This window comes from Lynx rufus, unplaced genomic scaffold (genome assembly GCF_022079265.1).
Source record: "Lynx rufus isolate CCGP_SWC_20201006 ecotype Redwood Valley unplaced genomic scaffold, mLynRuf1.p SCAF_5, whole genome shotgun sequence".
Lineage (NCBI taxonomy): Eukaryota > Metazoa > Chordata > Mammalia > Carnivora > Felidae > Lynx > Lynx rufus.
In genome coordinates, this window is record NW_025814867.1 from 18,905,979 (window position 1) to 18,933,743 (window position 27,765).

At 39.6% G+C, this 27,765-nt stretch overlaps 1 protein-coding gene and 1 non-coding gene across 2 annotated transcripts in view; one reads left to right on the forward strand and one right to left on the reverse strand.

The window, feature by feature from the left end:
- Positions 1–27,765, reverse strand: part of UBE2E2 (ubiquitin conjugating enzyme E2 E2) — a 377,139-nt gene that overhangs the window by 87,682 nt on the left and 261,692 nt on the right. Inside the window, exon 4 of the mRNA XM_047098927.1 lies at positions 1,795–1,927. Within this exon, the coding sequence (XP_046954883.1) occupies positions 1,795–1,927 (133 nt within the window). The remainder of the gene's footprint in view (positions 1–1,794; positions 1,928–27,765) is intronic.
- LOC124527374 (U6 spliceosomal RNA) lies at positions 25,877–25,979 on the forward strand. Its single transcript, XR_006965837.1, has one exon. It is a non-coding gene; the product is annotated as a U6 spliceosomal RNA (small nuclear RNA).

The window sequence follows — 27,765 nt, forward strand, 5'->3', positions numbered from 1 at the left end:
AAGCCTTTTTGGAAACAATTATTTAAAATTTTTTTTTTCAACATTTATTTATTTTTGGGACAGAGAGAGACAGAGCATGAACGGGGAAGGGGCAGAGAGAGAGGGAGACACAGAATCGGAAACAGGCTCCAGGCTCTGAGCCATCAGCCCAGAGCCTGACGCGGGGCTCGAACTCACGGACCGCGAGATCGTGACCTGGCTGAAGTCGGACGCTTAACCAACTGCGCCACCCAGGCGCCCCTGGAAACAATTATTTTATCTAACTTATCAGTTCCCTCTTCTAGCTTAAATCTACACATTTCTGTCACGCCAAACGTGGATAAGCCCACAGATTTTCTGAGATGCGTATTTCGGATGTAGAGAACAGCCTGCACCAGACTCACAAGCTGCACAACTCCCTGATCTGAACTTTTCCTCCTCTTCCCTGCTCTGTCCTTCCTCTACTGAACAGGCTGTCCGAGAAAGGTCCTCGCATCACTGGCAGTGCAGGAACTACTCCAGGTGATTTATGGGCTCGGTCCCAGTAGAATGAAAGACATAAGGTGCCCTTCCAGTAAAAGGAGAAAGTAAATATTAGACACACTACTGCTTCATCGCTGAAAACCAACCTAATGCAGGAATGGGTGGTCACCGGTGCCACCAGCTCTGTCAGCTTGGATAAAATGTATTGTGTGATGTAGAAAAGAACATGGGCTTTGGACTCCAACTTCCTGGGTTCAAATACGGACACCACTATTTGCATGCTGTGTAATACTGGGACAGTTACTTAGTTTCTCTGTGCCTTGGTTTCTTCTTTAGTAAAATTATACTTGTTACTTTTGCTTTGATATCCAAGCATCAGTGGAAAGGAAGGAAAGAAGAGAGGGAAAAAAGCGAGTAAAGGTAAGAGGGAGGGAGAGGAATTACAGAAATTCATGGTAAAGGCAGTTTTATTTTCACTTTTTAAAACTGTGCACTCCAACATACATCTCAAGTAAGTTTTATTTCCCTCTGCAATGAGGGGTTAAGTCAGGTCAAATAAGAATTCTGTTTTGGTGGCCAATGCACAGAGTCAGTATTTTTAGGGCCTTTTCCTTTTCAAAGTGGAGAATGAATTAAAACCCATCAAATCATCAAATGACTGACTTACAGACAGTAGAAAGGAATGTGAAGAATTCTTAAAGTGTATAGTTTTGTCTTAAATAAGTGTAAATTTCCTATGTTCAGTAATTAGTCATTTACATTAACCAACTACTACAAATACTTCTTTACTAAATTCTCTTGGCATCGTTTTTCAGCCTTTGTGGGTCACACTTTCCATTCTAGCACATGTGTGGCTCATGTGAGCAGCTGAACTTTCAAAACTCCAAACTCCATAGCTGGAGAACCCTAAGTACCCTAAGACTTGAGTAGTGGGACTCCCTCTGCATTTCGTCTGGCTCCTGGGCTCGGTTCTGGCTCCAGCTTCGGGCTGTGTCTGGTTTTCTGGGTTCCAGGGCTGGCAAAGGCCCAATCTCACTCACCTAGTTCCACCCATTACATGCTGTTTTATGTTACATTACAACATAAACCACAGAAAGGAGACGCTGAGAAAGGATGAGAAAAATCAATGAAATATGAGTGAGGGGCTGGGGTAGGGATATAGCCTATAATTTTTCACATCCTGTTTCCTTTTAAATACAATTAGCCCTGGAAATCTGTCTGTGTTAACAGAATAGACATGCATTCCTAGATATGTATATTTAAGAATATGTATATGTGTATACATATACAACAGTACGTATTGCTAAAAATGGATGAATACTTCATACTGACCTTAGGGGGTTTAAACGGATAGTCTGGTGAAAAGGTAATGTCAAGAAAGAACACCCCTCCTTCATAGACAGATCCTGGGGGTCCCAATATAGTTGACCTCCATTCATAAATGTTGTCTCCTTTGGGTCCAGCACTGAAATAAGACATACAAATGAAATGTGCTTAGAGATTATGTAAACCCTGAAATTAAAAAAAAATTCTATTTTGGTAACAATAAATTGAGCAATTGCAATAAAACACAACAAGTAGGATAATTCTATATGATGGTTCACTTGTCAGTATCATCAATATTCTATAAAGAAAAGATGTTGGTATTACTTAATAAAACAGAATCAGGAAGATTCTGTTTTGCCATCCACAATCCTGTACCTATTGAACAAAAGATTCCTAGGACCAAAGACCAGAGGTAGAAGCACAAATATTTAATAAAGCATGACATTATTTGTGAGGTCTTAAAAAAGATGATTTGGTCATAGAGTGAAAGAGACAAATTTTTGAAGACAGAAGGGCCACTAGAGAAAATAAAGTCTAATAAAAAATAATCTAATCCGTCTGTTAACAACTGAGAATACAAATGAGGTTCATAGAGATCAGTAAATGTTCATCATCCATAAAATTCAGCTCCAGTATCATATCCCACATGAATCTTCCTCTTTTCTCTTTTCCCGCCAAAGAATCTCTGCTCCCTTGGCCCTCATGTATCATGAATAGTGTGGCCTGTAGGAAACAAGATGTATTTCATTTTATAACAATGTTTTCAATTAAAAAATGTTTTAAAGTAAGCTCTAGGCCCAACGTGGGGCTTGAACTCACAACCCCGAGATCCAGAGTTGCATGCCCTACCAACTGAGCCAGACAGGCACCTCCATAAACTGTATTTTTAAAGTGTTTACTTTTTCTGCCACTCCCCAGAAGTTCCTTGAGGAATAGATTTTTGCCCCGTCTTAAGGCCTAGTAAGTACATTTTGTTTGATGATGGTGCATTAATAGGAAAGCAAGTGAAGCCACATGGCGACTAGTGGTAAACATCTGTCTCTGACTCTCAGAGAAACTCGCTGAGGAAACTAACGCCCACATGAGTCACATGAATTGCAATCTCTCAGGTGAACAAAAGGACAAAATGAGATTATAATTCAGCTTTTCAGTGTTCTTTTTGCTACATCAAGCTAATACCTACATCTAATAGCCACAAATTCCCCTCATGTCCAGTAGCAAACCCTTTGGGGAGGATTTTATTGTCAACAAAGATTTAGTTACTACTCTTTCTTATTTTGAAATTAGTTTAGATCTACAAAAACTTCATTGTTGAGCAGTGTAGCACAAAAGCATGCATCTTAATTAAGTTGGGATATGCACTGGAAATGCAAGGATAGTTTAATAATAGAAAATCATTAATGTAATTTACCTAAGATATTAAAGTTGGAAAAAAAAGGGATAATCTCAATGGGTGCAGGAAAAGCACTCAATAGGCTTTAATAATAGCCATTTATGACAAAGAAACTTTTTAGCAAAAGTGGAATAGACAGAAACTTCTTTAACCTGATAAAGAATATCTACCAAAAACTCACAGCAACTAACATATTCAGTGGCAAAATACCAAAAGTATACCCTTTAAAAATTGAGGAACAAGATAAGGTCACCCACTACATATACTTCTAATCAATACTGTATTAGAGATCATATCCATCAAGGTATGGAAGACACAGGGAAGGAAAAAACAAAAGGTATGGATTGAGATGGAAAAAGTAAAACTGTGAGCATCTGCAGTATTTATGTACACAAAAAAATCTATATACAATTTATTAAACTTAATAAAAGAGTTTATAAAGTGGCTAGATATAAGATCAATATGAAAAGCCAACTGAATTTCAACACACTAACAACATTAGAAAATATATTTTAAAATATCTTGTAATAGTATTAGAAACACACACACAAAAAACCTATGAATAAGTTTCATAAAAATATGTAAGATTTTTTTGAAGAGAATTAAATAAATGGAGAGTTTATGAGTAGGGAGATCCAGCATCCTACAGATGTCAATTTTCCCCATATTGATCCAATGAAATTCCAATCAAAAGTGTAACAGTTATTTAAAAAATGAAACTTGATGGGGAGGCTCGGATGGTTAAGCATCCAACTCCTGATTTCGGCTGAGGTAATGATCTCATGGTTTGTGGGATTGAGCCCTGCATTGGGTTCTGAACTGATAATGAGGAGCCTGCTTGGGGTTCCCTCTCTCTCTCTCTCTCTCTCTCTCTCTCAAAATAAATAAAAATAAACTTATGAAAAAAATAAACTTGACAACTTAGTTCTAAGATGTGTTTGGAAGCTCAAAGAAAATCATCAAACTTTTCTGCACACTTACAGGAATCTGATATATGTCAGAAGTGATGGGGCTAAGCAAACAGTTTTTGTATATGACAAATAGAAAAACTGGATTTCTACTTCAATAAATATACAAACCCTGTTGTAGATGGATTAAGCACTTCAATGCAAAAGTCAGAAGTTTAAGAGGTTGCCTAAAGAGAATGGCAAGCCACAAACTAAGAAAAGACAGTTGGATCATATAAAACTGATCAAATTCTAGTGTCCAGTATACGGATTCCTGTGAATCAAAAAGAAAAAGACTAGCAATAACTTAGAAAAGACATAAATAGGCATTTCCAAAAAAGAGGAAACATGAATGGCCAATAATCATATGAAAAATATTCAATTTCATTAAATTATGGAAATGAAAACTTCAAATTACAGTTCAATATTATTTTACACTATATACAGGCAAAAATAAAAGTGTGACAAAATCAACTGTTGATGAGGATGTGGAAAAACAAGAACTCCTACACATTGCTGAAGAGTGTTCAATCACTTTGGATAAGAACGTGGACTTTAGGTTGAATCTATATACTCCTGTGAAATTTTTACACATGTGCACCAGAAGACATATACAAGAATGTTCATGGAAACACTATTTGTAATAGCAAAACTGGAAACAACACAGATGTCCATTGACAGAAAAAGGAATAAATTCATCCAAAGGAATACTACATAGAGTGAAAATATACTGATTAACATGGAAAATCTTAAAAATATCAGATCGAATAAAAAAAGCAAGTCTAAAGAAATATATACAACATGATATAGCATTTTCATCAAGTTTAAAAGTAACCAAACAAGAAAATATATTGTTGAGGACACATACATATGTGGTATGGCAAGAAAATGAAAGAGAACAAAGCTCCAAAGAGTAGTTTCTTGTGTAGAATCAGATGGTAGAGGAGAAGCATCTAGGAGCTGCAATGGTTCTGATGATGGTCTACTTTTCAGTATGTATGGTGGATTCAGGAGTTACCTGTTTCATTACTAGGTCTCATAATTTACTTACGTGTTAGATATGTTCTTAGATATGTACCAAGTTTTTGTATTAAGAACAAGTGTGCCAAAAAAGTCTATCAAAATCATACATGAAGAAAGTAAGATGCAGCATATGTGCAGTGTGATCCTATTATATAAACTAGAAGTATAAAACAGTATTTTATATATTGTTTGTGGACACACATATATGTCCAAGTCTTTAAAGAAATGAACTAAAAAAGACAGACCTAAATTCATGACAGTGGATGTGCAGGGAACAGGAGAGAGGTGTAGGGTGATTGATGGGATAGTTCTGATAATGGGGAATGAAGAAGAGTTTAATCAAACAATTTTTTTTTCAACTTTTTATTTATTTTTGGGACAGAGAGAGACAGAGCATGAACAGGGGAGGGGCAGAGAGAGAGGGAGACACAGAATTGGAAACAGGCTCCAGGCTCCGAGCCATCAGCCCAGAGCCTGACGCGGGGCTGGAACTCACGGACCGCGAGATCATGACCTGGCTGAAGTCGGACGCTTAACTGACTGCGCCACCCAGGCGCCCCCAAACAATTTTTTTAAAAATGTTTATTTTTGAGAGAGAGACATAAGAGTCTGAGTGGGGGAGGGGCAGAGAAAGAGGGAGACACAGAATCCGAAGCAGACTGTGATTTGGTGTGTGAGCTGTCAGCACAGAGCCCGACGCGGGGCTCAAACTCATGAACCATGAAATCGTGATCTGAGCCGAAGTTGGACACTTAACTGACTGAGCGAGCCACCCAGACTCCCTGAAGCAGAGTTCAATTTTGTCTCTAGTTTCGATCTCTCTTATTTAAAAAGGATGAAGTAAAAAAAATAAAATCAGATCACAGTGTATTGCAAAGTGCTGAAATATGTTGAGAAGCAGGGCACGCACCCCTGCCGCATCCTCTTTACCTACCTCTCCTGAAGCTGACAGTGAGGTACAGACAGAATGTACCGAGGCCAGATGACAATAAAGCTTTGGCAACAACAGCTCCTTGTTGCCAGACAAGCTCACTCATTCAGATGAATAATGCACATGGTTACGCCTTGAGCTATAATTAGACTCAATATGAATAGATAAGTTTATCAGAAGGAAGAACTTAAAAGTAGAGTAAATTATAGGTTTGTAGTTACAACATTACTTCAAGGAGGATGAAGAAATTTAGTTGAAAAAACACACACAGAACACAGCTATGAAACAATGTGCGTAGACATGTTTCCACAATACCAAGACGCAATTTTTCTGAGTCATTTACGAAATTTTAAGATGATCTTCCAAGAATGGTCATCACAGTTAATTATATAATTTGGGCTGAGGAGGAACCAAATAGTGCCACCAAGGAAGGGACTCAGAAGCAGAAGTCAGGAGACGTCTCACAAAAGCAGCCGCTGTCTATAAATAAGTTACATTTAATTAGTGCACATTTTAGGTTTTATTTGGTTCTTAGTCAGAATACCAAATTTTATTGGTTCTTTGAAGTCAGTCAGCTGTCTGTGCAGTTATCAACAATGGGTTAAATAACACAGCTAACATCATTCTGAGTTGGTTTATACCGTCCAAATGTGCCTTTTTAAAGAAAGTACTAGTAGTAATAAACTATATTGAACACAGGGTGGTGTTTCAAAATGCATCTAAGACATCTATCACTTCTTGGATACATACAGATTAAGTTTTAGCAGGCTGGCCTTCTCTGTGATCTGAGAAGTGGCATTTGCGCACTCCCTCCAAGCCCAAAGCTTATAGTAATGGTTCCTGAATTACACAGCCCTCTGTCCCACTCCCATTTTGTGCTTGTTTTTTTGTTTTTGTTTTTTTAACTTTTATTTATTTTTGAGAGACACAGAGAGACACAGTGTGAGCGGGGGAGGGGTGGAGAGAGGGAGACACAGAATCCGAAGCAGGCTCCAGGCTCTGAGCTGTGAGCCCAGAGCCTGATGCGGGGCTCAGACTCAGGAACTGTGAGATTATGAACTGAAGTCAGACACTTAACTGACTGGGCCACCGAGGCGCCCGTTTGTTTGTTTTTTGAAATTTTTTCATGTTTATTTTTGAGAGAGAGAGACAGAGAGAGAAAGGCAGACAGAGTGTGAGCAGGGGAGGGGCAGAGAGAGAGAGAGAGAGAGCGAGGGAGACACAGAATCCAAAGCAGGCTCTAGGATCTGAGCTGTCAGCAGATGGTGGGGTGGGGGGGGGGGGAGGGAGGGTTCAGATCATGACCTGAGCTGAAATTTGGACACTTAACTGACTGAACCACCCAGGCGCCTATTTTTTGCTTTTTGAGAGAGAGCATACGCAGGTGTGCACGCGTGGGGCAGGGGCAGAGGGAGAGAGAATCTTAAACAGGCTCCATGCCCACTGTGGAGCCTGACACGGGGTTCAAGCCCATGGCCGTGAGATCATGACCTGAGCCAAAATCAAGAGCTGGATGCTTAACCTACTAAGCCACCCAGGTGCCCCAACCCACTCCCATTTTGATATGCCCCAGCTGAGAAACCCTGGGATAAAAGTCCAGAAGTGTGTCGTACAATATGGTAGCCACGTAGCTATTGAGCATTTGAAATGCAGCTAGTTTAAATTCAGATACGCTATAAACTATAAAATACATTCCAAATTTCAATGACAATGTAAAGGAAGGTAAAATACATCATTATTTTTTTGTTAATGACTTGTGGACATGATAATATTTGAGATACACTGGGCTAAAAATATATTAAAACTAACTTTACCTATTTTTATTTTTTTTAATGTGGTTACTAGAATATTTAAAATTACATAAGTGGCTCATATTATATTTCTATTTGGCAACAGTGTTCTAGAGCAGCGCTAATAAAACTTTGTGTGATAATGAAATGTTTTTGTGCTTATTCTTATCCACCGTCGTAATCACTAGCCTCACATGGCCATTAGGCACTTGATATGGATCTAGTGAGAACGAGGAAGTGGATTTTCAATTTCACTTGATTATAATGAATTTAAATCTAGCCCATGTAGCTGGTGGTCGTATATATACCGGACAGTACAGACTTAGAAACTCCAGTAGTCCCTACTGGCCAAATTGTTTTTTTAATATGTCAGAATGACTTGGATTTACATAAAACAGAAGAAAGGACTTTTACATACTTGGATCAAAAAAGTGAGAAGCAGAAGCTGCAGACCGTTTTATATTTCTAGCGATCGTTTCTTCCTTAAGTTGATCAAATAAAAGCTGGTGTCAGAGGACATATGCACTACAGAGTGATGGTGAAGAACATGAATGGGCCTGAGTCAGACTTGCTTGTTGGAATTCCACTCCTACCTGTATACGCCCTGGGTAAATACGTACTCTCCTTATACACTCTTTCTGTCTGTTTCCTCATCTGCAAAATGGGGCAATACAGCACTAACTTTGTGGGACAACTGTGAAGTTTTATCAGAGATGTACTCCCGGAGCTTGGAAAATGGGGCCTGTAAAAGCCCAAATAATAAGCCTCCAAATGACAGCTGCTATTCTAGTCGTTATGCTCTGTGCATGACACAGAAATTCACCAACACACTCAAAAGATTAACTGCCTGATTCTATAAGAAGGGTTTCAACATCCCAGGACTAGAAAACAGGCTGCCAAGACTCACCACCATGACCCTGCAACCTAATCTTAGGATACGTATTCCAATAGGGCAGAACTTTGGAAACCATCAGAAATCCAAGCTGCCACTTCCAGGAAATCCAATGTTTCACTGAACGGAACGTTTATTTAACATCGTGATTTTTAGGTATGAGGTTATTTGCAATGTTTTCCCTCCCACTTGCAGTATTTGTAATGATTACTACCCTTAACTTTATTTTCAGATTTTATTTTTTTAAAGAAAAAAGATAAACACAGCTAACAGAATTATATTTCAAAATAAAATGCAATTAGACAAATCTACTAAAATGCAAGTATCAGTTAGCAAAGTACAAATTAGTTGAATAACCAAAGTTGCCACGTGGACAACTTCTGTCAGAGGATCAACACTGTAAACTGTTCAGCTTTCTGTGCTGCTGCCTACAGAGGATGAGCCCTTCTGTACGTGCGAAATATAACACATCTACAATAAAAATGCTGAAAAGGACGAAGCGCTGTCTTTATTTAAGATCATAAGTTGTTTTAAATACATCTGAATGTTTTCAATGTGCTGTGCCCCAGCTGTGACTCTAAGACCAAGAAATTTTGGCTGTGTCTGCTGCCTTTTCATTTAACACTGACTCTGAGATAGAGAAAGAGTAAGGAAGCCCAGGCAACGTAGGAATTCTGGCTCCATGGGACAAGGAACTTGCCTTTGTAGAGAATCTCTGATATGCCCACACAAACCTGAAGTTGATGGGGATTGAATGGGGAAGAGGAGACAGCACAAGGGATTTCTCAAGAGCTCTGGAAATCTCTTATATGTCAGATTCCACATAGACGAATTCATCCCTTCCAGTGGCGAGCACACTGTTCACAGGCAAATGACCTGCTGCCCATACTCCAAAGTCCCTCTAAGAGTAAACAGCTGTAGGAATACTGAGCTGCTTGTTTAAAACACAGTAACACACGTTTCTTTAATGTCAAACTGGAAGGAAAGAATAGGCCTATCCCTTAAAAGAAAATATGAAAGCAAGGCTCAGACGAGTTACAGATAAGGAAGGTAGGAAAGGCAGCTGAAGAGGGGAAATACCATCAAACTGTATGAATGATATGAATGAATGAAAAGAGAAAAAACATGTGGGAGTGGGGGATTTAAGGGGGAAATGTTTTCACACGTTTTCACACTGTTCTCAAGGCCATGAGCTGACCTATTTGTTGCTAAATCCAACAGTGCCTTTTGTTTTCATTTTACTAAAACTGTAGCTTCTACTCCCTGATTCCTAAAAAGCTCTCTTCCCCAGGTATCTCTCCAAGAGACACTCTCTGCTTTAATATACTTCTCCAATTCTTTTGTCCTCTCCAAAGACATCTCTTCAGTGTCTGCTTCCTGAGGGGTTCTACTCTCAGTTTCCTTGTTTTTTCATCTTCCTTCTAGGTATCTCGTCATCAAACGCTGATGGAACCTCTAATTTGGGGAGGAACCCAAGAGTCACCCTTGATTGTGCTTCCTCCTTCTCTTCTCTAAATTACCCAAAGCCTGTACAATCTAAGTAATCTGTCTACTGGTTGCATTAGCTCTTACTTACATGACGGCACCAGCATCCTGTTTCCCTGCCTCCAATCTTGCTTTCCTCCAATCCATCCATGAAACTGCTGCTGATAGGGCAATTTCCAGAAAATCCTTTAAATGGGATCCTCTGCTTGCCTGCTTTCTCTGGCTTCTTAATATTTTCAAGATCAAACCCAAATTTTCTTTCAAAAATACCCGGCTCCAGCTGACCTTTCTGGCCTCATCTCTTGCCACTCCCTTTTCCTCCAGCTCCATTCTCTGGTCATATTGGACTTAGTTATAAAACCTTCAAGACAGTTGGGCTTTTTTTTTTGCCTCCTGGATTCAGATAAGATACTCTGTAGGTCTGACCATTCTATTCGTCCCATAGGCCTCAACTTAGCTACATTCTCCTCAGTGACATCTTCCTTCCCCTCAAAGGTTAAGTACTCTTTTGGAAGTGGTAACATTCTATGCAAAAACAGCATTATAAAAAGTTATTTTGGGGACCTTTAATACTGGGGAAAGAAGAAATATTTAGCAACAGCATTATCTGGGTCACAGGAAAAAAAAGAACTCATTCTGATAGTGAAAAACATCCCCTATGGCTAAAAGGGTGTTGAGAAAACAGGCCAGGATTGTAGCTCTTGAGAACACAGATGAAGAATGGTATTTCATCAACTCCTGAGGTTTCCTATATTTGTTTATAACTTTTTTTTTGAATACCTGTAACACCATAGCCCACCACAACATCTTAGGAAGTTACAATATAATAGTGGTGACAGAAAAGATCCATTTCGTTCACTAGGCTTGAATGGTTGATATTTTCTCCTTCATACATTTTCTTTCTAGTTCTTAGTGGTCTGGTCCTTATTCATGAAGTATTCCAAGAAAAAGAATTATTTTATACTTTCCGTCAATGAGTGCTTAATAAATGCGAGGATCTCTGTCCTCAATCACACTTCCCAGATTTGAAATGTGAAGAATAAGAAAAAAATGACTTCACTTGACTGTAGATATCTTTTATCAAATCTTACCTTAAAGTCACTACCGTCATCTATTTGTATCCTTTGTTAACGGGTCAACAACTCAGTAGAAAGGAAGAAACTAGAGAAAAAGAGTTTTTTAAATGAAACAATAACTACTACTTAATAATCACAATACTCCCTTTTCCCAGGGAAGGTAGTAGCTAAGTAAGTTAGTATGCTTAGTGAGTAAAACTAGCCTTCTGAAAGTTACTGAAGAAGGCAGACTCTGAGGTCATGACACCTTAGACTTCTTCTTTCCGTGTTACATGTATGTGTGTGTTTGTGTATATTTAAATGTTCCCAATGTGTGATATATTGCAAGGAGTATACAACTTTGCAAAAGACTTAAACTTTTAAGACATAACTGTACAAAATAATGAATAGGGAGAAACAGAGAAATTGGGAAACAGGAAGGAAGACCATGGGGAAAAACTGCATATTGTTCCTTTTCCTCCTAAGCTGCATTTTGATAAGACACATTATCTTTGTAAGGACAAAGATAAGTCACAGCCAAAAAGAACCAAATCTTATTTTGTATATGTGGGTTGTTAGAAATAAAGTTACAATTATAAAGACTTGGGAGACCATCTAGTTCAGCTTTTTCAAAACACAGAAGAAGCAGAAGCATTAGAACAGGACTAGAATTCTACTGAATTAGACAATCAGGCATAAAATCAACAAGAATTACTTAAAATACTGAATTATATAATCCTTTAGTTAGTTGAAAGACTCTAGAAATAAGTTAATTGAGTTATCTGCAGATTTTTTTCTCTTCCTTTTCAACACACCCTCTTCCCCATAGAAAAAATTACGGAATTCAGTAGCAATTCTTAGCATGCATTTGCAAGGGTGAGAACCTGAAAAATGAAAAAGCTCTCACTGAAAATCTCTTCTATCCAAAGCCTTCATTTAAAAATTTTTTTTAAATGTTTATTTATTTTTGAGAGAGAGACAGAGCACAAGTGGGGGACGGGCAGAGAGAGACAGGGAGACACAGAAACTGAAGCACGCCCCAGGCTCTGAGCTATCAGCACAGAGGAGGACACGGGGCTCAAACTCATGAGCTGTGAGATCGTGACCTGAGCCGAAGGTGGATGCTCAACCAACTAAGCCACTCAGGCACCCCCAAAGCTTTCATTTTAAAAGTGATATAATTAAGGGGCACCTGGGTGGCTCAGTCAGTTAAGCATCTGACTTCAGCTCAGGTCACGATCTCGCAATTCGTAGGATCGAGCCCGGCATCGGGCTCTGCACTGACAGCTCGGAGCCTTGAGCCAGCTTCGGATTCTGTGCCTCCCTCTTCCCCACTCGCGCTCTGTGTCTGTCTCTCAAAAATAAATAAACATTAAAAAAAAATCTTAAAAAAAAAGTGATATAATTAAGGTTCTGCAAAGTGAAATGCTTTGCTCAAGACCACATGCACAGCAGAAAACCAGAGTGCTCTGATCCTAAGGAGAGGCTCTTACCATTTCACAACTGCTATCAATTTAGATATGAAGGCTCAACTGCAGAAACTATATAGTTACCATTATGATGGACTGCCCTGTGTAAGAGAAGAGACCAGAGATCAAGACTAACACCTGGGTTTCCTTTCACCTTTTTATCCTGGGCATGTTTCAAGGACTAGATTCAGGTTTGGTAAAAAGCCATTTTTATTTTAGCTACCAAGTTCTTCTTTTTTTTCAGCTTTTTAAACTAGAAATACTGATTTTATGCTACTCTCTTCATTTCTTCAGCAAACGGATGACTTCTTGCAACACTGCTTTCACTGCCCACCTCCCAACTTGACTTTGTGCCTTTTCTCCATTCTATATTGAGAGATGAAAGTGCTCAAGGTACTCAAGACTTCCAGAACTAGCCTCTCTTACCTGTACTGTAAGAGCCATTTCGGCATGTGAGTTAGCCAATGTAGCAGGTCATGTTTCTTTATTATTTAAAACGTTCCCCCACACATGTGTTAGACAGGAAGGCTATAGAACTTTAACGTGCCTACTGATCTTATCTGAAGGTTAAATAAGCTTTTGACAAAAGTGCAAGCCTCTGATGCCCCTACATAGTTTGAGGAAGTCAAATCCTTCTTTTTTTTTTAGTTCTCAAAAAAGTTACCACTCACAGACAACAGAATATAAGCTTTCCTGGTATCATTCCAAATGTAGCTTTGTTGTTTTCTAACATGTTTTTTATTTTGTTTTTAATGTTTATTTATTTTTGAGAGAGAGAGAGAGAGAGAGACATAGTGTGAGTGGGGGAGGGGCAGAGAGAGAGGGAGACACAGAATGTGAAGCAGGTTCCAGGCTCTGAGCTGTCAGCACAGAGCCCAAAGCAGGGCTTGAATTCATGAGCTGTGAGATGATGACCTGAGCTGAAGTCAGACGCTTAACCGACTGAGCCACCAGGCTTGAACTCTTGAACTGTGTCGGACGCTTAACCAACTGAGCCACCCAGGAGCCCTGTGGAGCCCCTGTTTTCTAACATTTATAATACAGTATTGAAGTAAAAATTCCATTTGAAAGTTGAGATGGGGCAGGGGCATCTGGATGGCTCAGCCAGTTAAGCGTCCAACTCTTGATTTTGAGTCAGGTCATGAGAGCTCATGGTTCATGAGTTCAAGCCAGGCATCATGCTCTGTGCTGACAGCACGGAGCCTGCTTGGGATTCTCTGTCTCCCTCTTTCTGCATCCTCCTCGTGCTCTCCCTCTCTTTCTCTCTCTAAAAAAAAAACATTAAAACAAAAGGAAGTTGAGATGTGGCAGATCTTAGGGACAGTGAGCTATTTTATAAAGATTTATTTATTTGTATACAAAGTTATTATCAAGGCAATTTCTTTCCCAAGTGGATTAAATACCTCCAATATACTCAATACACTTTCTACTGGCTGGGAACATCTTTGGTTCTTGGACAGGAAAATGGTAAACAACAATTTCTTCATACAGCTATCTAATTTCTTCCAGAAAAGGCTGGCTGTGGTATCCTACAACCTGCATTTTTCTTTGTATTCCTGACATCACTCTCTGGCTCCAAGACCCACCAACAGGGTTCTCTTTCAATAGGTCAAATAGAAGGCCAATGGCAAAAGTAAACTGCACACACAGATATACAATAAATGTTGAAAAATAATACACAAGCATCTTAAGTAAAACACTAGTCTACTGGTATAGTTGCAGATCAAGACAACCAGGGGTCTGAATCCTGGTTCTGCCATTAAATATGTGAATTACAGCAAGTTATTTAATCTCCTATTGTCTCAGTTCCCTCATTTTTGAAAGAGTGGCTCCCTCATAGAGTTGGTGTGAACATTACATGAGTTAATATATGTAAACAGCTTAGAATAGTGTCTGGCCCATAATAAGGGTTATGTAAATTTATGCCATTGATATTATCAGCCATAGTCCAAATGAGGGACTAGTCATCAGGCAAATCAGGGTCCTGAAGCTCACCTCATCCTTTACTCCTGGACCCAAGACATGGAAATAGGAAGGGTTTCTCTTTAGGGGGTCTGACTTCCCTTTTCTGTACTTGGTGTATGATACCTTGTATGCTAATCTCTCTCTCTGTCCACCATACTTCTTCCTGTTAAATACTGAGCTCATGACAGAAAGTGACAAATTGACTGCTTAGTCCCATCTTTTCTGGTTTATAATTCAGTAAAGAATAGCTTCAGTTTCTCATGTTCCATCCTGTAACAACATGTGAGACTCTACCAAGCCAGAATGCTGTAGAATAGTGGCTTTAATACTCATTTTCTCAGCTCCACGATACACACACATTACCACTTCGACAACAACAAAATACCAATACATAGAGAGATACACTTTTTCCCCAAGGTCAGGAGAAGAAAGGCTAAATGTCAGCCTTGTAGATGGAGGTGTCAGGTGGCTAAAATAGACTCTATTGTAAATAATAATCCTGTGTTAAAAGACATTGACTGCCAACAAAAGATGGCATTTAGCAGACTTAATTCAAAATTTTCCTGTGATTACACTTCAGGAGATCAAGGTCTCCACAAGACCAAAATACTGGCTATTGGGTGCTGAGACTTATTTTCAAGTTTCCTACCTTTTTTCCTCAGTGCCTATTATGTGTAGAGCATTGTGTTATGATCTGAGCAAGATTTAAAAGAAACAAAAACAAACAAACCGAACAGTCCTGATCCCTAATGGGCTTCCTAACTGGGCAACATGGGAGAAGGAAGATGTATGTGTTCCATGGGACTCAACATTAAGATGATACGGGAGCCCCGCAAAAAGAATGATTTGATTTTCAGCATTTCCAGGTGGGTGGGCTTTCCTACACCACAGCACTCTCGGGTCTTGTGTCAGCAGTGAACCGAGAAGAAACATCAGACTCTCTCAGCCAGGGTAAGCATGTGGTTTGAACATATCCCACAGGTGGTTCTGACATAAACCACACCTTTTCTAGGAAAAGACTTCATTAAAAAAAGATGGCAACTAAACTGGCTTGGAAAGATGAAGAAGATTTCAACAGTTACAGGAAGATGGGGCATAACAGGTTAAATAAAGGCACTGTGTAGAAATAAAGCAGGGAGGAGGAAAGTGAGTTCTCTGTTGGGAGAACAGCAAATATGCCAGCTGGCTGAGGTTAGATAATGTAGGGCTTCAAATGCCATGATAGGAATTGGAAATGTATTCTGAAGACCTGTGGTTTTCAAATTTGTTGCTTCCAGGAGCAGTGGCACTCCAATGAGGTCTTTTGGGATCACTAATCTCTCTGCTCCCTCCCTACCTGAGATTCAATTACAGAAACTGCACTTCCGTCTACACACACACACACACACACACACACACACAAAGATTCAGCACATGATTTCTTTGAATAAAGGGAGGCCAGTGCTGAACTGCTTCTGGAAAAGAAAGAAAGAAAGAAAAGAAAAGAAAAGAAGAAAGTAAAAGAAAAGAAAAGAAAAGAAAAAGAGAAAGAAAGAAAAAAGGAAGGAAGGAAGGAGGAAGGAAGAAAGAAAAGAAAAAGAAAAGAAAAGAAAAGGAAAGAAAGAAAGAAAGAAATAAAGAAAGAAAGAAAGAGAAAGAAAGAAAAGCCCAGGTCCCATCCCAGACTATTTCAATCAGAATTTAATGAGCACCTAGGGCTGAGAACTGCTATCAGACTATGGAGTCACTGAGGGCCTCAAAGTGTGGTCCAGAGAACAACAGTATTATGCAAACCTATTGAATCAGAATTTAAAAAGATCTCTGGATGACTGATATGTATATTAAAGGCTGAGAGGCGCTGAAGGAAGGTTCCATGTGATATAATTTACTGATCATCTTCTATATGTTAGACATGATGCCAGGTACTTTTTGTACTTCTGTGAGCCTTGGTTTCCTTATCTTACCTGTAAAAGGAAACTTTATATTGTGGGGGCTTTATTAAGAATTAGATAAAAAGTTTCAAGTACAGTGCTTGGCAAAGAATGTTTTAAAAATGGCAACTGTTACCATTAATACATATTCCTTCAAATGACTGCCTTTGTACAAAATTACTGTTATCTGAAACTAAGGCTCAAAGAAGTTCAATGGCTGGGCAAAAATTACACTGTAAATGGTGGAACTGAGCTTCAAACCTAGGAACGTGTCATTCAAAGGCTCATCTTCCTTCCCATACAGCTCTCTGGCATCAAGGCTTCGTGTAGACTGGAAGCGACACAAACAGAAGACAAGGCGGCCCTGATGAACTAAGAGGTGCTGGCATCAGCGCCCACATTTCTGCGTCAGAGATGAGAACTGGCCAAAATTACAGCAAGTACCAACAAAAGGCAGATGTGAGTTATGTGCATCCCAACATCATGGAAACATTCAGCAACTTAGCTAATATTTGTATAGCATTTGGTTAGTATTTAACAATATTTATTTATTTATTTTTGTTTTGTTTTGTTTTGTTTTTTATTTTTTCAATATATGAAATTTATTGTCAAATTGGTTTCCATACAACACCCAGTGCTCATCCCAAAAGGTGCCCTCCTCAATACCCATCACTCACCCACCCTCCCCTCCCTCCCACCCCCCATCAACCCTCAGTTTGTTCTCAGTTTTTTAACAGTCTCTTATGCTTTGGCTCTCTCCCACTCTAACCTCATTTTTTTTTTCCTTCCCCTCCCCCATGGGTTCCTGTTAAGTTTCTCAGGATCCACATAAGAGTGAAACCATATGGTATCTGTCTTTCTCTGTATGGCTTTTTTCACTTAGCATCACACTCTCCAGTTCCATCCACGTTGCTACAAAAGGCCATACTTCGTTCTTTCTCATTGCCACGTAGTATTCCGTTGTGTATATAAATCACAATTTCTTTATCCATTCATCAGTTGATGGACATTTAGGCTCTTTCCATCATTTGGCTATTGTTGAGAGTGCTGCTATAAACATTGGGGTACAAGTGCCCCTATGCATCAGTACTCCTGTATCCCTTGGGTAAATTCCTAGCAGTGCTATTCCTGGGTCATAGGGTAGATCTATTTTTAATTTTTTGAGGAACCTCCACACTGTTTTCCAGAGTGGCTGCACAAGTTGGCATTCCCACCAACAGTGCAAGAGGGTTCTGGTTTCTCCACATCCTCTCCAGCATCTATAGTCTCCTGATTTGTTCATTTTGGCCACTCTGACTGGCGTGAGGTGATATCTGAGTGTGGTTTTGATTTGTATTTCCCTGATGAGGAGCGACGTTGAGCATCTTTTCATGTGCCTGTTGGCCATCCGGATGTCTTCTTTAGAGAAGTGTCTATTCATGTTTTCTGCCCATTTCTTCACTGGGTTATTTGTTTTTCGGGTGTAGAGTTTGGTGAGCTCTTTACAGATTTTGGATACTAGCCCTTTGTCCGATATGTTATTTGCAAATTATCTTTCCCCATTCCGTCGGTTGCCTTTTAGTTTTGTTGGTTGTTTCCTTTGCTGTGCAGAAGCTTTTTACCTTCATAAGGTCCCAGTAATTCATTTTTGCTTTTAATTCCCTTGCCTTTGGGGATGTGTCGAGTAAGAGATTGCCACGGCTGAGGTCAGAGAGGTCTTTTCCTGCTTTCTCCTCTAGGGTTTTGATGGCTTGCTGTCTCACATTCAGGTCCTTTATCCATTTTGAGTTTATTTTTGTGAATGGTGTGAGAAAGTGGTCTAGTTTCAACCTTCTGCATGTTGCTGTCCAGTTCTCCCAGCACCATTTGTTAAAGAGACTGTCTTTTTTCCATTGGATGTTCTTTCCTGCTTTGTCAAAGATTAGTTGGCCATACGTTTGTGGGTCTAGTTCTGGGGTTTCTATTCTATTCCATTGGTCTATGTGTCTGTGTTTGTGCCAATACCATGCTGTCTTCATGATGACAGCTTTGTAGTTGAGGCTAAAGTCTGGGATTGTGATGCCTCCCGCTTTGGTCTTCTTCAAAATTACTTTGGCTATTCGGGGCCTTTTGTGGTTCCATATGAATTTTAGGATTGCTTGTTCTAGTTTCGAGAAGAATGCTGGTGCAATTTTGATTGGGATTGCATTGAATGTGTAGATAGCTTTGGGTAGTATTGACAATTATTTAACAATATTTAGTCTCTAGATAGGTTTATAGAGTTCACAAACAACTTTTGTATGTATCATAGTCTTTAACCTTCACCACAACTAGGTAAAATGGGATTATTATTCTAAAATGAAATCACTCCATTTTTTTCTCCTTTTTAAGGGCCTTTATTTAATAGCACAAACCTGGATTTCTTAACACCTTATAGAGGCTTTCATGTCAGGCCTTGTGTTTAAGAAAAATCCAGATTCTCAATGACATGCACAGAGTTCATCTCCTACCCTTCTTTCTTCCTTCAGCCCATCGGCGAAGGTCAGAAGTAGATGGGTTTTTGGTCAAAGGAAATATGACCAGGGCAGGTAGCACAGGTCTGGTGATCTTGTTTGCTCCAGTGAAGGAATGAAAGGTACCTGACTGAAGTCTGGGGGTTCTTGGCAGAAGTGGTGCCCCAGCTGGAGGCGAGTTTTTTTTTTAATTTTTTTAATGTTTTTTAAATTTATTTTTGAGACAGGGAGAGACAGAGCATGAACAGGGGAGGGTCAGAGAGAGGGAGACACAGAATCTGAAACAGGCTCCAGGCTCTGAGCTGTCAGCACAGAGCCCGACGCAGGGCTCGAACTCACGGACTGTGAGATCATGACCTGAGCCAGAGTCAGACGCCCAACCGACTGAGCCACCCAGGCGCCCCTGAATATTTGACTTTAAAATAGAGTCATCTACCCAACTGAATACTACCAGACATTCCAATCACTAAACTAATTTTATTGCTCTGGTCCACAACCTCCAGCTATCTTTTGATTTCAATTTAGCTTCTCAGTAGGCATGCCTATAGGGAGAGAATGTACTTCTCAAAGGACATGAATGTCCAGGCCTCTGGGCACTGATAGTCCTCATCACAAATATAACCATCACTCTTTTTCTTAAAAAAAAAATTTTTTTTTAATGTTTATTTATTTTTGAGACAGAGACAGAGCATGAACGGGGGAGGGTCAGAGAGAGGGAGACACAGAATCCGAAACAGGCTCCAGGCTCTGAGCCGTCAGCACAGATCCTGACGCGGGGCTCGAACTCACAGACCGTGAGATCATGATCTGAGCCGGAGTCGGCTGCTTAACCGACTGAGCCACCCAGGTGCCCTTGGAGGTGAGTTGTTTTTTTTTTTTTTAATTTTTTTTCAACGTTTATTTATTTTTGGGACAGAGAGAGACAGAGCATGAACGGGGGAGGGGCAGAGAGAGAGGGAGACACAGAATCGGAAACAGGCTCCAGGCTCTGAGCCATCAGCCCAGAGCCCGACGCGGGGCTCGAACTCACGGACCGCGAGATCGTGACCTGGCTGAAGTCGGACGCTTAACCGACTGCGCCACCCAGGCGCCCCTGGAGGTGAGTTTTTAAGAGACCAGTCCCACAAACACCTTAGGGGAGAAGAGAGAATGAGCAACCAAACAGAAGACTAAGACGTTGCTTCCTGGCTTTTGGTATATTCATAAAATCTGAGTTATGTCCCCTACCTTGCACATCATTTGTGCCAATATTTCTATGAGGCATCCTTAGGAGTCTACAAAATTCCTGACTCCATAGCTATAAAGAATACACGTTTTAAAAAGGGAAGCGCATGAATGGATCTAGAAACATTTTACAGGGATGGAGCTATGACGGCACTTCCCTACCGCCTAGTTGACCAGGCACAGCCCATTATGCCCTTGCTTTCATCGGAGATTTTGTAGTCTGCCCTTGTAAAACATTTATAGAAGTGACTTCCAGCACTCAACTTAGTGATTTAATATTATACAAAGTTCATTAGTCATGGTATCTACATCAATTCTCTACAGACGCTATTATTACCTCTCAGGTTTCAGCCATTGCGTTCTCTCTTTGTAAGCAAAACAAACACAGATTTTACTGAAGATTTGCAATTTAAGAACCACCAATTTGTAGCATCCCTTAATAACTCCTGTCAATGTAGGCCGTCTTTGAAGGATTCAGTGGTTTTTGCTTTTGGCAGTGCTACAGTGGTGGAAATAACTTACGCTGCCCGTGCCCATCGTACAGTGTCTGCTAACACGCAGGGTTGCTGGCTGCCAAGCAGATTTAATTTACCCACTTCTCAGCTTGCATTAACCTTTGAATAATAAAGCACAGCTGAGGCTGCTGTAAGAAACAAACCGAGGAATGAATAATTAAAAGCACCTTCTCAGCCTTGGAAAGACCAATCCCTAACCATTAGGGGAGATTTAATTGTGACTGAACCAAGCATTAAAGAGGCTAATTGTATTCTTTATAAACTGAAACAAAACGCTAAGGACATAGTGTGACTACAATATCTGTAGTATATGAAAAGCAAAGCTCTGAAAGCGCCCCATAATCAGTTCAGATGAAAAAAAGGGAGAGGAGACGGATTCTAAAGAAAAACAATTACTTCTAAAGATGGGCACTCTTGCTGTCTACATGCAGACCAAATTGCTACTACTTATAAGAAGCTATTATTCACGTAACACAGGTGGACTGGCTAGAATAGCATCTGAAGGGATAGAAATGTTAAAGCTGAAACAAAAGGTTGAGAATAGAATAGATTACAGGAAAACCCTATCTCCTTTGAATCTGTCAAGTGCTTATGCCAGCTGGGATTCTTCTTTGCTTTTGATGGATTTAATTTTCCTCTGGGAACCCAAATCTAATGTAGCTGTCATATTTATGTGTTAAGATCACTAAACAGTCATTGATATTTTATATACTTGCTAATACGCTGTTAATGCCTAATACTATATTCAAACCAAAGAGTAACCTCTTTATCTGAATGGTTGGAAACGATTATCTGTTTCTAGACCTCCGGCAAAGGGCAGGACATCCCCCTAAATCAAAGAGGGCAGTGCCCCCTCATTAGTGACTTTAAAGTATGTGTTTTTAATACTTCAAATTAGGAAGCTTTTCTTGTACTTAAGTTTATTTTGCTAAATTTAAGGTCTTTTTCTCTACCTCTGTTCATAAAGCCATTATTGTCAATGCCCTTCTCATAGTAACCTTTCAATTACTAGGAGGTAAGCAGGTAAAAATTGTTTTTCTGTACTAAGCAATTTTATGGCTTTTAAAATGGCTTTAGTTTTCACTTTTATGCTTCTTTTAATTCTCTGAATGAACTTCTCTAATTTCTGATATATCTAACTTAGAGATGACTCTTTGTATAGAGTAGGTAAAAGATGATCAAAAGATGCTCACAACTGGATTTGCTATTTTAGTACAGACCAGCTTCTCATTTGGGAGAACAAGAATACTATTTTTTTGTTATATTCTTAATATTTTCCTGTATCACATCAATTTTTGATATAAGAAAACTAACTGCTGGTTTATTAACTGCTGGGACTAAACATCTTAACAGTCCTATTTGTAATTAATCACCACTGGAAACAGTTCTCATTACTCCTGTTTCTTTTGAACATCACTATACCCTTGCCAACACCTTCCAGCTGTCAGGTACTTGTTTAAATTTCCTTTGGTGTTCAGTCTATTGTATTCTTCTGACAGTTAGCCATTTTGTAACACTTGGTTTCACTCCAGCCCCAGCAAAATAAATGATCCCTACCCCTGGTTTCCCATAGGCCGTGACTTCTGTCTCTGTTACAGCACTTATACTAGGTAATTTTGCCGCCTGCCTTTAGTGGAATGGAGTCTCCTGAGGGCAGGCATTATGTCTTACTCATCTTTATACCCTAGTCAGCTGCCACGGTGTCTGGAACACAGCAGATACTCAATGTTTTTTGATGCAATGTGAATTCACAAAGAATTGGCACTTGTAACAGTGCCGACTGAGGAGGGAGTAGATACTGAATAAACATAGGATTAGCTTTTGGGGGGGGATTATTTTATTTTAAACCTTTTAATTTTAAAAGTTATAAACTTATAGAAACATTGCAAAGATGGTATAGAGTCCTCATATACCCGATAGCCAGTTTCCTCTATTATTAACATTTTACAGTAGTATGGTACATTTGTCACAGTTAATGAGCCAATACAGGTATGTTACTATTATTAGAGTCCTTAGTTTATTGAGATTTCCTTAGTTTTTTTTATCTAATATCCGTTTTTTGTTTCAGGATTCCATATTATTTAGTAGTTGTGCCTTTTCATAATGCTCCATTCTTTAAAAACATTTTTTTTAATGTTTATTTATTTTTGAGGGAGAGAGACAGACAGAGTGTGAGCAGGGGAGGGGCAGAAAGAGAGGGAGACACAGAATCTGAAGCAGGCTCCAGGCTCCGAGCTGTTAGCACAGAGCCCGAAGCACGGCTCGAATTCATGAGCCGTGAGATGATGGCCTGAGCTGAAGTCAGACGCTTAACCGACTGAGCCACCAGGCGCCCCAATGCTCCATTCTTTTTTAAAAAACACAGTCATACCTCATTTTATTATACCTTGTTTTATTGCACTTTGCAGATACTACGTTTAAATTTAAGGTTTGTGGTGACTCTGACTGAGTCACAGGTCTGTCAGCACCATTTTTTTCCAATAGCATGTGCACACTTTGTCTCTCTAAGTCATGCCTTGGTAATTCTCACAATATATCAAACTTTCCTATTATTATTATATTTGTTACAGTGATCAGTGTTCTTTGATGTTACTATTGTAACTGTTTTGAGGCACCATGACCACACCCATATGAGACAACAAATTCAATTGATAAATACTGTGTGTGTTGTGATTGGTCTACTGAATGGCCATTCCCTGCCTCTCTCCCTCGCCTTTGGCCTCCCTATTCCCTGAGACACAACAGTGATAAAATCAGGCCAATTAATAACCCTACGATGGCCTCTACGTGTTCACATGAAAGGAAGAGTTACATGTTCCTTTAAAAGCTGGAAATGATTAAGCTTAGTGAGGAAGGCATGTCAAAAGCTGAGATAGGCTGAAAGCCAGGCTTCTTGCAGAAAACAGCCAAGTTGTAAATACAAAAAAAAGTTCTTAAAGGAAATCGAAAGTGCTGGTCCGGTCAACACATGAATGATGACAAAGCAAAACAGCTTCATTGCTAATATGGAGAAAGTTTTAGTGGTCCAGAAAGCAGATTAAAGCGGCCACAACCTTCCATTAAGCCAAAGCCTAATCCAGAGCAAGGCCCTAACTGTCTTCAATGAGAGAAGGGAGAAGGCTGCAGAAGAAAAGTTGATTGCTAGCAGAGGTTTGTGTACAAGGTGTAAGGAAAGAGGCCAAGTCCATAACATGAAAGTGTGAAGTGAAGCAGCAAGTTGTTCACGCAGAAGCTGCAGCAAGTGATCCAGAAGGTCTAGCTCAGATCATTAACGAAGATGGCTATACTAACAACAGATTTTCAATGTAGAACAAACAGCCTTACACTAGAAGATGCCATCTTGGACTTTCATAGCTGGAGAGGAAAAGTCAATGCCCACCTTCAAAGATTCATAGGACAGGCTGACTCTTTTGTCAGTGGCTAATGCAGTTGGTGACTTTAAGTTAAAGCCAAAATTCACTGACCATTCCAAAAATCCTAGGGCTCTCATGAATTATGTTAAATCTACTCTGCCTGTGCTCTATAAATGGAACAACAAAGCCTGGATGACAGCTCATCTATTTACAACATGTTTTACTGAGTATTTGAAGTCTACTGCTGAGACCTACTATTTGGGAAAAAACAATTCCTTTCAAAATATTATTGCTCATTGACAATGCACCTGGTCACTTAAGAGCTCTGATGGAGATTTCCAACAAGATTAATGTTACTTTCATTACTGCTAACACAACATCCATTCTGTAACTTATGAATCAAGGAATCATTTTGACTTTCAAGTCTTATTATTTAAGAAACATATTTTGTGGGGCGCCTGGATGGCTTAGTTGTTTAAGTATCTGACTTCTGCTCAGGTCATGCTCTCATGGTTCATGAGTTTGAGCCCCATATCGGGCTCTCTGCTCTCAGCACAGAGCCTGCTTCAGATCCTCTGTCCCCCTTTCTCTGTGCCCCTTCCACCTTGCTCTCTTTCTTTCTCAAAAAAGTACATTTTGTAAGGTTACAGCTACCATAGATAATGATTCCTCTGAGGGATCTGGGCAAAGTACATTGAGAACTTTCTGGAAAGAATTCACCATTCTAGATGCCATTAAGAATATTCACGATTCATGGGAAGAGGTCAAATGTCAACATGAACAAGATGACCGTCATGGATGACTTTGAGGGGTTCAAGATTTCAGTGGAGGAAGTAACTGCAGATATGGTGGACACAGCAAGAGAACTAGAATTAGAAGTGGAGCCTGAAGGTGCAACTGAATTGCGATAATCTCATGATAAAACTTTTAACAGATAATGAGTTACTTCTTATGGGTAAGCAAAGAAAGTAGTTTCTTGACATGAGTTTACTCCTGGTGAAGATGGTGGGAACACTGTTGAAATGGTAACAAAGGATTTAGAGCATCACACATAAACTTAGTTGATAAGCAGCAGCAGCGTTTGAGGGGATTGACTCCAATTTTGAAAGAAATTCTGTGGGTAAAATGCTATTAGCCAGCAATGCATGCTGCAGAGAAATTGTTTGTGAAAAGAAGAGTCAATGTAGCAAACTTCATTGTCTTATTTTAAGAAATTGCCAAGTCACCCCAACCTTCAGTAACCGCCATCCCCATCAGTCAGCAGCCATCAACATCAAGGCAAGACCCTCCACCAGCAAAAAGATCAACTTGCTGAATGTGCAGATGATGGTTAGCATTTTTTAAGCAATAAAGTATCTTTTAGTTAAGGTATATGCATTCGGGTTTCTTTTTCACATATAATGTTACTGCTTACTTAATAGACTACAATACAGTGTAAACAAAACTTGTATATGCATCGGGAAATTTAGAAATTAATTTGACTCACTCTATTGTATTATTGGCTTATTGCAGTGGTCTGAAACCAAACCCAGAGTATCTTGGAGCTATGCTTGTAATAAAAACTTAAGTAGAGAAACTGAGAGAGGTGTTATGGAATACTTGGTACTATCTTTGCAACTTTTCTGTAAATTTAAAGTTATTCCAAAATAAAAAGTTAACTTGTGCTTGCTTCAGCAGCAGATGCATGAAGACTGGAACCATATAGAGAAAATTTGCACGGCCCCTGCACAAGGATGACACACGAGGACATGAAGCCTTCTGTATTAAAAAAAAAAAAAAACTGACACTGAAAACAATAAAAGCAATATCTTGAGTTTCCTTAAAAAAATTTCTATGTACAAATGTTCAGCTTGCACATGTTTAAATTTTAAATGTAAGTCTATGATGACTCATCTCTCTATATGGAAGTTTTCCCCAAATAGTGCCAAATGCTTTACCTTAGCTACATTCTAGTTTCATTAATCACCCTGGTAATATGACAGTGCTCATGAAAAATATTAATAAAATATCAACATTTAAAATTACTTGCATTCTGGGGAGGAGAGGCATAGGGAGAGGTGATGGTGGGGATATTTCAACTGGATCTGCTCTGTAACTCAAGTTTAAGTGTATCAATTCAGTATGCTTGATCCTTTGCTCCCCAGACGCTCAACCTCTCCATGTATATTATTTATGATGTTACTAAGCTCAGTGAAAATGGATATACAGTAAAAGAAAAGTTAGCTGGCATGCCAATGACTACTTTCCAGTGTATGAGATCATGATATATAAGGAATCCAAAGTACCTTCTCAAAGCCATCTCCCCTTTATCCAAAGACTATGGATAGGCTGTGTCATTCAAGATTTTGTTTGAAGCAAATATGCCAATTGAATACTCCACAGCAATGATACAAATTCCTCCGAAATAGTTAAGATATGCTCAATGGTCACTTATCAGTTTGGTAGGCTATGCCACACTCCAAACTGTCCAGATATCCATCCCTGTAACTTCCTGTAAGCAAGAGTGGAGGCAGTACCAGAGCTCCAGTGGAACAACTGATAGCTAGTGAAGCCACTTCTTTTAAATTTTTTTTTTAACGTTTATTTATTTTTGAGACAGAGAGAGACAGCATGAGCAGGGGAGGGGCAGAGAGAGAGGGAGACACAGAATCTGAAGCAGGCTCCAGGCTCCGAGCTGTCAGCACAGAGCCCGATGCAGGGCTCAAACTCACGGACCGTGAGATCATGACCTGAGCCAAAGTCGGACGCTTAACCAACCGAGCCACCCAGGCGCCCCATAGTGAAGCCACTTCTTAACATTGTAGTCCCAAACTTTCCTTGTTAGATCTGTCTATCAAATGTCTATCCATGAAGATATAAAGGAGGTCAGTACGGAATGGAAGCTGGTAACAATAAAAGTATTTGAGCAACAGTTAGTTGTTCCCTCATACCTTCACATTTGACCATATGTGTGTATGTGTGTGTGTGTGTGTGTGTATGTGTGTGTGTATACATACATAGAGAGAGACAGAGAGAGAGAGGGAGAGAGAAGGCAGTGGGAGATAAAAGAAACATAAAAAATTAGGAGTAAAAGAGAGGTTTGAGACCAATAAAATGTGAAAGGGTAGATTTACAATTTACAATTCTTAAGAAAAATTTTTTTAATGTTTATTTCTGAGAGAGAGAGAGAGAGAGAGAACAAGTGAGCGAGCACGGGGCAGAGAGAGAGGGAGACACAGAATCTGAAGCAGGCTCCAGGCTCTGAGCTGTCAGCACAGAGCCCGATGCGGGGCTGGAACTCATGAACCATGAGATCACGACCTGAGGCAAAGTCGGACGCTTAACCAACTGAGCCACCCAGGTGCCCCTATTATTCTATTTTTAAAAGCTGGAAGAATTGAATTCTCTTGTCCTACTCCAGTTCAAGCCCTGATAAATATAAAATCCAATTTTGTTTAAATAAAATAAATTGTGTAACATATAAAAGCAGAGCAGCTATTCAACAACTACCTGAAAAAGCAGAGCAGGATTGTAGGGTGGAGGCAAAAAAAAGTAATGATTGAAAACTACCCGGC